The sequence below is a fragment of the Protomyctophum parallelum genome (genome assembly GCF_964188405.1).
Source record: "Protomyctophum parallelum genome assembly, chromosome: 9".
NCBI classification, from domain to species: Eukaryota; Metazoa; Chordata; class Actinopteri; order Myctophiformes; family Myctophidae; genus Protomyctophum; species Protomyctophum parallelum.
Genome location: NC_139706.1, coordinates 29,586,856 through 29,596,381, shown reverse-complemented (window position 1 = coordinate 29,596,381; position 9,526 = coordinate 29,586,856). Strand labels below are relative to the sequence as shown.

At 42.7% G+C, this 9,526-nt stretch overlaps 1 protein-coding gene across 1 annotated transcript in view; it reads right to left on the bottom strand.

Annotated features, from left to right (window-relative positions):
- Nucleotides 1-9,526, bottom strand: part of yap1 (Yes1 associated transcriptional regulator) — a 38,969-nt gene that overhangs the window by 4,334 nt on the left and 25,109 nt on the right. The window contains exons 5-6 of the mRNA XM_083773207.1: nucleotides 8,392-8,558; nucleotides 2,741-2,871 (exon numbers count right to left, since the gene is read on the bottom strand). Coding sequence (XP_083629333.1) covers nucleotides 2,741-2,871; nucleotides 8,392-8,558 — 298 coding nt within the window. The remainder of the gene's footprint in view (nucleotides 1-2,740; nucleotides 2,872-8,391; nucleotides 8,559-9,526) is intronic.

Below are 9,526 nucleotides of genomic sequence, written 5' to 3'. Positions count from 1 at the left end.
GAAAATATGTAGGCTGAATATGGTAGGGACAGGATGAATGAGGCTATTGTGAGAGAGGGGAGTGGAAGGGGGTAGGGAGCGAGGGAACAAGGGAGGGAGTGAGGGAGATTAGATTGGCCGGTCTGCACTGATGTTCTCATGGGGCCTGTTTGCAGTTCATCTCTATCCCCTTTCATTATTAGGGCTGTCACGATTACACATTTAAGTTGACGATTAATTGACACAAATAATTGCGATTAACGATTGAATTGTGTTTGTGGAACGTTGCAATTATCGGTTAGTCTTCGTAATCACAAATTGCACAGGGCAGATATGACAATTAACTTAAAAAGAAATCACTGACACATTATAAAAAACGTCCATGTTCCATGTTTGGAAACGATTGCCGATAATGCAAAAAAAAATCATTCTCTCAAATAATTGCGATTAGGCAATTGTGTAATAATTGTGACAGGCCATTATATTATTGGTCATTATTCTATCGATTACTTTTTCAATTAATCAAGCAATCGAGAAGTGTGTGTGCACCCGCATGTATGTGTGTGTGTTATATACAAATTGACAAAATGAATGTTGTACAATAGCATTGCACAATAGTAGAAAATAGCTAATGTAGCTCCCAGTCATTTGTGAACTTTTTTTCCCCCTTTTTTATGCTTGGTTACCATTATTATGAAATATGAAAGAAGAGGGGTGATCTGAATCAACATGTTTCGACTCCTTAGTAGAGTCTTCATCATGACTACACACTGTTCATTTGAACGAGCGGTTTTCAACCGTTTTTGAATAAATAATGGAATGGACCATCCATTATTTATTCAGCATTTGAGCCACGGACCACCATTTGATGAGATTTAGCCTCTCAGACCCAAGACTTCGAATATTTTGTCGTTGTTGGATAAGATTTATACTATATTGATGTTGGTACCAATAGGAGGCAAATTATCAAATTGTGTAGATTTCTTGTAAATTAAGTCTAAAGCCGATGTTTAACAATACTTAGAGTATAACATGGTATTCATTAGTTTCATTTTACACTCTCAAGAGTTAAAGATCTAATAAGGGTCCATTCGGTTACCAACTCTCCATCCTTTAGCTGGAGACCTGGAAACCCCTAAAGGACCAGTGGACCACTGGTTGAAAACCATCAACTTAAACCCTATACTTAAGTTGACCAGGGTCCCCCAGGGCTCTATACTTGGTCCACCTCCCCATAACAAATCCCTTCATTCCACAATAGTATGGTTCATGTTGTTATAACATGTTAATAAAGTTGGGTCTTTTTAACTTAGATTTTGAACTTAAATCTGAAGACGAGTCAGTGGAACTCAAAGGCGTACTGTTGACACAAGCTCATACATTATTCCTGTCAACATTATCTAAAAGAACATTTAATATCTAAATCACATGATGAATGTGATTTTATGACAGGCTTTACACTACAGTGGCTGTTCCCTGCACTACCGAAGCTGTACACCAGAGGTCGACATTGTGCACACAAATCGAGTAGTGAGCTGCCTGGCTCCAATGAGTCACTGCCATGTGAACAGGGTCAAAATGCAGAGACTAAACTTTTTTTTCCCTACAACTTGTGTAACACAGGCAGCTCACACTGGAAGCTCAATATAGCAACTTCCAGGTACACTGACAGAATGCAGCCTGCCCAACAAGCTTAACTAAACTTACAGGTACACTGACAGAATACAGCCTTCCCAACAAGCTTAACTTTAACCAAAGACAAGTTCTTGTAGATTTTCAAAAGATTCCTATACATGAAAACTTGAAATGGGACATTCTGCATAATGAATACTTTTACTTTTGAATTGAGTGTTTCTACATTACATTATTGATACTTTTACTTAAAGTACAACATTTGAGTACTTTTTCCACCACTGCCAAAGACCCAGCCAGGGAGACTGATGTCATCTTTTATCAAGTTGGTGGAAGACGTACTCGGAATATATCCCAATATAAAAATATATACTTTCATGTATGTCCACACTCCAGCTCAGGTTGGGCTGAAAACTTTCCATAGCCGTTATGACCCGGGGAAGGTCAACATCATGGCCTTAATGTTTAACTTTTTTAAAACTATTAATTTACACTGGACATCAATAGAGGTCAGATAGGGCTGAACCTTTCCTCACATATGGATAATGAATAACATCACAGTACTGAAATCACTCACATGCTGGAAAGTAACGTAAGCACATGCACTACATTACTGTACTACTGCAGATTTAGATTATTATTCCAAAATTAGCCACTTACTTAAGCCCCATGTTACACTTTGGAAATACCAGATCACAATGCATGAGTGAGTTTGTAGATTGGCCATATTTTGTGGGAAAAGGAATCTGTACTTTTATTGGTACCGTAAGTATATTGTAATACCATTACTTTTTGTACAGTATTTTTCCATTGTGGTATTGCTCGTTCCATTGTGGTATTACTAGCTTGTTCTCTATCCATACCAATCAACACCTCAGACACTAATGTACGAGACCAAAAGACACCACCCATTCAATCTGCAGCCTGAATATTTTCTCTGGTAAATCTTGATAAGAAAAATAAAAATAATAATTTTTCTAATATGGCTTTCCCACAAACATCTTGAGAAAGCGATGTTCTGCTTCGAGTCATTTTTTATTAGACACTCATGTGGCTGCGTGTGCAAACTGTGCGTGCATGCGTGCGTGCGTGCATGCGTGCGTGCGTGCGTGCATGCGTCCAAACCAACCTGTTGAGGAATGGGTCCGAGCTGTTGGCGGTCATGGTCCGTGCGTCCTGGCCCATGGGGGAGGACACTGGGTTCACAGTACCGCCATCCTGCTCCATGCTGGTGGGGAGCTGGTTCCGTAGGGCGAGCTCCTACAACCCAGAACGAAACAAAAACACTGAGCGGGGCCATCCATGGCATAGAGTTCTTGTATATTAAGTATTTAAGTAATGCAGATGTTTAACAACAATTGAACTTTGAGAGCGTATAATGAAACCAAATGGTTTCATATATTACGCTCTCAAGAGTTAATGATCTATAAGGGTCCATTTGGTTACCACTGACTCTACCACTCTCCATGATTTTTTTTTTTTTAAAACACTTTATTTTGATTTTCACTCTCCATGATTTAGGTGGGGATCACGTGGAACCTCCTCAAGGACCACTGGTATAGACGGAGCAATGGTTCTCAATCATCTAAATGGCAAGGTTTCCCCTTAACTCTTGACACTGACAGAATAGAAATGTAATCAAACGTACCCGTTAGGGTCCATTTTGTTCCATAATATATTGTCAGAGTAAACACACTTGTAAGGGTCAATTTAGTTTTTTTGACCAAGCTCCATTGTCTTTTTGTAATCTTTCCCCCCCCCCAGAGTGAGCAGGGAGAAGAATCTAACAGTAAAGATGCATGTCAAAGAGAACAATGTATTGTGTCATCTACTTAGCAGATACACCATGTCATTTTTATTTTTTTACCATGTTGAAAAACATTTTAAAATTGTTCAACTAGCCGATGTACATCAACACATTGTGAGCTTGTAAATTGGCTATTTGAAAATGTAAAAAAAAAAAAGAAGAAAAAAGGCAAAAAGGTTTAGGGATAAGGGGTAAGGGGAACTGGCGAAAATAGGGCCCTTACAACTCAGGGTGGTCTGCTGGCGATGGACGTCTGTTAGCTCCTCAGAGACTACTTGTAAATATTGATCACTGACGTGTGCTGAACGAACCTGCTGTCCCGTGACTCTCTCTTCCCGTGCCCTCGTCTATGGTATAGAATGTTTCATTCAGGGATCACATACGCTCCGGGTCACCGTGTCCCCGTTCTCTCCCTCTCTACACCGAGTTTCCAATTACGCAACAGACCGACTACTGTTTGGAGAGATTTGTTTTCCGCACACAGGCAGCAGCAGTGAGGGGATAAAACTGAGGTCACACTTCAGACTTCAGTTCTTTATGTCCTTTCTCTAAGTGTACGTCCTTGAGGAGTAGGCCAAGTTAAAGACACTATAATTTCGAGAGCAAAAGGAAACAACATGTTGAATACTTCATGCTGGCTTTTCTCCCTTTACTGGTGGTAAAAGAGGGAAGTGGACGCAATGATCTCTCAGATAAACCCCACGATTTTCCGCTTAGCGGAGGGAGAAAAAGAAATTTTCTTTTTCTACATTTTTATCCCACGATTTTGTAACCCAGTTTTCTTTTCACCCAGTGCCAATTATCTAATGTAATCCTGGGCGCTACACTTCCTCTGCCAACCTGGGGGGGCAGCGGACTGACCTCATGCCTCCTTCTATGCATGAGGAGTCCAAGCTGCTTCTTTTCACCTGACAGAGGGGAATTTCCCCGGCCGGACGTAGCGCGTGGAAGCCAAGGGACACGTTATTCCAACCAGTTCCTTTCCCCTCCATCAGGCGCCCCGGCTGGCCAGGGGGAGGTAATTTTAGAGACCAGGATTACTGCATGTTTTTGTGAGGGTATCTACCCTAGGGGACACGGGGAGAACATGCAAACTCCACACAGAAAGGCCCTTTCGCCAACCCCCGCCTCGGGTATGGGCACTGATGACGCGGAGGAGGGAACACGCCGCCAGCGGGAATCGAACCCAGGACCTTTTAGGTGTGAGGCGACAGCACTACCAACTGTGCCACCGTGCCCCGTGTGTACATTTTACATGAACAGTTCATCTGAAGGTGTTTCCTGCTTGAGCAACAAGGCCTTATCCTCACATCCCACGCATGCACATAAACAGTCAGGTTTTGATTAAGACATTGGCTTTACAACCAGCCCTGTGTACTGTAAACAACATCCTTTATGGTTTTATATCTCTATTTTTGCCCATCTGCCACTGCGCAGTTTGACAGATCTTAACTGGCTTTCGTCGCACTTTTTTGGAACACACGTCTTCGGGTGTGTCGAGTATTAACGCAAGATTACGGTTCGCCCACGCGGTTTTGCAACCCTCCTAATGATTTAACCCAGAGATACTGTTCAGGATTCACTTTGCAAATGTGATACGACCTCACCGTTTCAAAATGGCTCTGGAGGCCATTTGAATTAAATGTAATGTTGAATCGCAATGAAGTGCAAAGCTTGTACACGTGCCATCGATTCCAAAGATATCGAATGTAGTTTATCGTCACATCTCCATGGTTCTCGTTCATTATGACCTCTGGTCGAAAGGCCAATTTGGATTATCTGAGGTTCAGCTCATTTCAGTTCTAGTTTCATTAACCACTTACACCCTCTATAATTAGTTGAAGAGCCCCCAGGCGTATATACAAGGCACCTTCTCCCCCCCTACAACACTAAGCATCCTTGCCGAAAATAGCCAATCTACAAACCGACAACAACAGATCACCATCCAGAATATGGACGCCGATGGGTTCAGAAAACTATATTTTTTCATGAATAATCTCAACATGTGCCATTCTATCATATTTTGGCAAGTCATGTCAGCCTATCTGTAAAAATATCCTATTCTATCAGACGCTATAGGGTTCATGCGAGCACAACGGATACTGTAAATGCAGTGGGGAAAGGACCAGGACATGTTCTGTTATGGGTGACCTCTAAGCTACCCTGTCCCCGAGCTAATTAAGTCATCTATTGACTAATTTTATCTTTAATCAGTGCCTTTGTCCGTCAGACCAGTTAATCATTCATGTCTTTAGACTGTATTGTACATTCATGTCTTTAGACTGTATTGTACATGCAATTCAAATCCACACATGCTGTTGTCAGAAAGAACTCCTGAATAGCCAGCTCTCTCAATAAAGACAATATGAACCACTTAAACACTGTATGACCGGAGTCCCCCAGGGCTCTATCCTTCAACACGCACACATCTACTACAAGCTCTAGAAGCACTCAGATATGCTATTATTTTAATGTACCACAACTATACTAGAAAATGACCACTTGAAAACCAGAACCCGATTCTGGGGGAGCATTAGCACAAAAGAATATCAGATCTACAAGTTTGTAGATCGGCTACTTTTGACAAAGATTTGGTGTAGAGTGAAAAAAGCTGTCCAAGCACAAACTACAAAGCCAACTCAGATCCAGTTTACTAAGAGGGAAGTTAAGTGGTTAATCGGACTAATCAATATATTTGTTTATAAAACAATAGAATAATCACTAAGAGAATAATTGATAGTTCTAGCCCTATACTTCCTAGACAGGGAACCTTTCAACAGCTTGCAGTGAATGGCATGGTAAACAAAGCTAGCGGAAACCCTCATTCATAATCAGAAAGTGCTGTTTTCTGCTGAACTGACACGGCCTTGAGTAAACGGGGCCTAACTGGGCTCCACCGCCCAGCGTGGGCGGCTCTGCTCTGTGTGTGACACATCGCTGTCAGGAAGCAATCAAGTGACCACACAATGACTCACTGCAAGTTTCACTGCAGTGCAAGCCCTAACAAAATAAAAGCCCTTGTTCAAGAGCGGCCAAAAACCCTGAGCAGTGGTTAACAAAATAAAATCCCTTGTTCGACAGCAGACAAAACCGATTTTCTGTTCTTACATAAATATGACGTTCGAGTTAAAGATTTGCACACCTCTCAGGCGTATTTCTGTCAGTTTCAATGATAATGGAAACCTTTGGGGTGAAATTTGTCCTCTGCATTTACCCGCCCTCACCTTTAAGAGCACTGAGCGCTAAGACAGCACATTTAACCATTTACAGAACAAAAATGGAATAATTCATAATTCACCCCTTGCTGACCATGACCAAGGATTCCCCAACAGTACAAACCCTGGATATCATCTGTAATAGCATATTATGTCTGTAAAGACTATAGCTACAACATAGCTTTGTATAGTAAACTGGTCTTGTGGCCTATTGTGGTATTCCTAAATGGACTGGGTTCATTGTCTCCACCAGGCCGAAGGCATGGGGGGAGAGTATGTTTTGCACTCCGTCCGTCCGTCCGTGTGTCCGTCCGTGTGTGTGTCCGTGAGCAGCTAATCTCCGGCACCGTTAACCCGGTCGATGCCAAATTTTGCACACACACTCCCTGGATGCCAACGATGAACCTCTGCCCCAAAATTTCCACAACGGCCTGTTATAGCGCCACCAGGAGGCCGCTTTGTGCAAAACAAGTTTTTGCATGCCAAATTTTGCACACACACTCCGTGGATGCCAACGATGAACCTCTGCCCCAAAATTTCCAGAACGGCCTGTTATAGCGCCACCAGGAGGCCGCTTTGTGCAAAACAAGTTTTTGCACAGTACACCTACAGATTTTGTCCAAACATCGCGCAAATTGGTACACAGTCTCTCTAGAGCCATTCAACGAAACGGGTCTTTCAGATTTCTCAGACTCCATCCTGATTGGTTAAGATTGGCTTCCAAAGTTCACAGGAGTGCTCAGTTTCAAACAAAATGCTGCAAATCATGAACACATCGCGTGATTTCCGTGAAATTGTGCACGCACATTCCCACTAGGCCGAGGAAGAAATGCCACATGAACAATTTCAACTCAGCCTCAAGGTGGCGCTATAACTGGCTGAAAAGTGTTTTTACCTCTAATTTACTTTTGTTGCCCTTTTATCCAACCACTAGATGAAGCCAAGCTGCAATGTCCTACATTCCTATCCTGGTCTGGTGGAGACCTGTGCCCAGAAGGGCACTTTTTCTAGTTACACACTGAAACTCAAGTTAGAAAGGATAGTTCAGGAGTTGTTGTTTTTTAGTTCTGGGCTTGATATCGCAAATCCTGCGGTTTTGGTCAAATATTTGAAAGCAGTTCTAAATCTGCCCTACTGTTACTCAGAAATGTCTTCCTAATGGAAACAAATGAGGTAAAACAGTTACTGAGAGATGGGTCAGCTAGCCAGTTTCAGTTTTTTGTGAGACAACGGCTAAAATGCTAGCTGTCCCATTTATTTCACAGTAAAGGTCCCTGCACACAGAGCACGCTTTTCGGATTTTTAGCTGCGTTTCACCATCGGTTTTCCGAAAACGCGTCCGGTGTGCAACCACCTTAACTGTTTGACCACAATCTATTGATTTTGCAAATATTTATTAACCAATGAAAAGTATTAACAAGAGCTTGTGACTAAATAACTTCACTGGATACGCAATTACACATTGGTGCCCCCCCTACACACACACAACCTTCCCCATGTAAAAGTAAGTGTTTTAGACCTATAAGCCCCCCCCCCCCCCTTAGTAGCGCAAACGTCGATCACTCTCTGCTGATTTCTGATCGTCTCTGCACCTTTGTTAAATTGACACACACACACACACACACTCCGCTCTCTCTGTCGCTCTAATTAATCAGTTTCATGTCGCGCAGCTGTGTCTAGATTCTCCCGGCGGATCCTGCCGGGAGCTGTCTATGCCATAGAAAGCATAGGTGGATCCCAGGCTATGTGGTTCCTGACCTGGGGTCTCTGACGGAGCAGCTCCTGTTGCTTCAGCCGCAGCCGTTCCTTCTCCATCTGCTGCAGCCGGAGCTGGCCGTTGCCCCCCAGGACCGAGCTGTGGGCGGGGGGCGGCCCCCCGTGCAGCTTCACTGGGGCACTCTGGGAGATCCTCTGCTGGTTCAGGGCTGTAGCGAAAGATTAAAGAGGGAAGATAAGGACCAGATAAAACAGTGGGTGCTTTTAAGTTAGATAGGTTATCTCCATGTTTTAACTTTTGTAAATTAACGCCCCACTTGATCATCCTCTAAGTCAACGATGTGGTGGAGTAAAAGGATAAAGTGTTGAAATCTTTTTCTAAATTAATGTAAAAGTACCTAATTAAAGTAAATGTAATTAAGTTACTTTCCACCACTGCCTATGGGGAAATTCAGGCGTCGTACCAGCAACAGCAGTCAGTGTGAAACAGGATGGGTACAGGTAACAGATAAGAGCAAGATCACAAATATATATAATAAATAAGATGTAGCGTTTGGGATAGCGTGGTTATATATGGGGTTCAGTTACACCAGTTTCTAATGAGTGTTTTTTATTTATTATTATTATTGAATTATGTGGCAGTGTGAAAGAAAGAGGTTACAAATCAAAATATCAGAGGCTATCAGCAGCTTGAATCCAAAATTGCTAAATCAACAAGCATATCATAACCGACAAAAGCCAAAACTTGATTAGTCCCCGAAGGGAATTTCACAAAGACCATCATCCAGTATAGTCAGGAGTCAAATATAGAATATCCTTGCGTTAGTCTGACGCAGTCGACATGACTGCTCGATCTGCAGCATTCAGTCTGACACGAAGCACATAATAGAGCAGAGCCAGTGTAGCAGGTTGCGTGGGGCGAGGGAACTCCCGATGGAGGGTTTGCGCCAAGTCTCAAAGAACAATTAATTCCTGTAAGACCTGATTCCCTCCCACTCGCTGACTGAGACAAGGCTTTGTGCGGAGGTTTTTTTTGTACATTGCATCAGTCATGAGTGATCCTCATTGAGCGGTTTTTGTTTCTCTGAAAACAAGTAACAGATTATCCCAGCAGCAGATTTGACTGACCGGCCCTGACGTTTTCTGTTTGCATGCGTTAATCAACACGCACAGTACA